The 849-nt window shown below is 64.3% G+C and overlaps 1 protein-coding gene across 1 annotated transcript; it reads right to left on the bottom strand.

Annotated features, from left to right (window-relative positions):
* Positions 1-31: 31 nt before the first annotated feature.
* LOC103915241 (separin-like) lies at positions 32-802 on the bottom strand (the record flags this gene model as incomplete). Its single annotated transcript, XM_009322025.1, has 3 exons — positions 32-159; positions 271-455; positions 589-802. Coding segments are annotated over 3 exons (527 nt in total), but the record flags the coding sequence as incomplete, so codon positions are not given.
* Positions 803-849: the final 47 nt, after the last annotated feature.

Raw genomic sequence — 849 nt, 5'->3', positions numbered from 1 at the left:
GCCCCCCCTCCCCCGTCATCCCTGCCCTCACCTTGTCGGGCGCGGTGGGGATGCGGATGGTCACGGGAGTGGTGCCCTTCTCCAACCGTGTCAGCAGCAGCGTGTCCCCTACGGAGCCAGGCTGGACGCTGACGAGGGTCAGCACGCACACGGTCACCCCTGAAAGTCACGCCCAGACCTTAAGGACAGCCCCAAGGGCACCATCCGTCGTCGCTCAGCGCCCTCCTGGGCGACGAGCTGCCTGGTCCCTGTGCTCACATCAGCCCTTACCGCTGGGGATCTGCTGCAGCTGCGTCCGGAAACTGTCCCGCACCTCAGAGCCCAGCCCTGCGGAGCTGAACATGAAGAACCTCTCGAGCTCGGCGAGGTGGTGGCTGCGCTGGGCAGCGCTCCCCTCCTGCAAGGAGAGCCCACGGAGCTGCTTGGCCACGTCCCCCGCTGACTTCTTCTCTTTGCTGCGGAGGGAAAGGCAGTCGGGGGGGGGAATAAACACCCCAAAATCACCTCTGCTGGGGCTCTGGTGGTGCTGGATGAGCCCCTTCTCGGTGATGCTCTGGGGATGAAGGAAGGGGAGACCGAGGGACTCACTGAATCTTCCTGTGGATGACGCTGAGCATCTGATGGCGAGTGGTGACGGAGACCGACTCGGAGAGCAGGTACGCGGTGGAGAGAGGGTCCTGGTTGCCCACGGCCAGAGCCAGGAGCTGGCAGAGCTGGCTGTAGAGCGCACCGGGAGGGCAGTGGCTGATGCTGTTGAAAGCGTCTTTCAGGAGCTCGAGGACCGTGTCCAGCGAGGAGACATCTGGAAGGGACAAAGCAGCAAAACCCCGGGGCAGGATCAGGCACTGA

This window comes from Pygoscelis adeliae, unplaced genomic scaffold (genome assembly GCF_000699105.1).
Source record: "Pygoscelis adeliae isolate BGI_AS28 unplaced genomic scaffold, ASM69910v1 Scaffold1614, whole genome shotgun sequence".
NCBI lineage: Eukaryota > Metazoa > Chordata > Aves > Sphenisciformes > Spheniscidae > Pygoscelis > Pygoscelis adeliae.
Note: the sequence above shows the minus strand (reverse complement) of the source record. Positions and strands in the feature narration are given on the sequence as shown.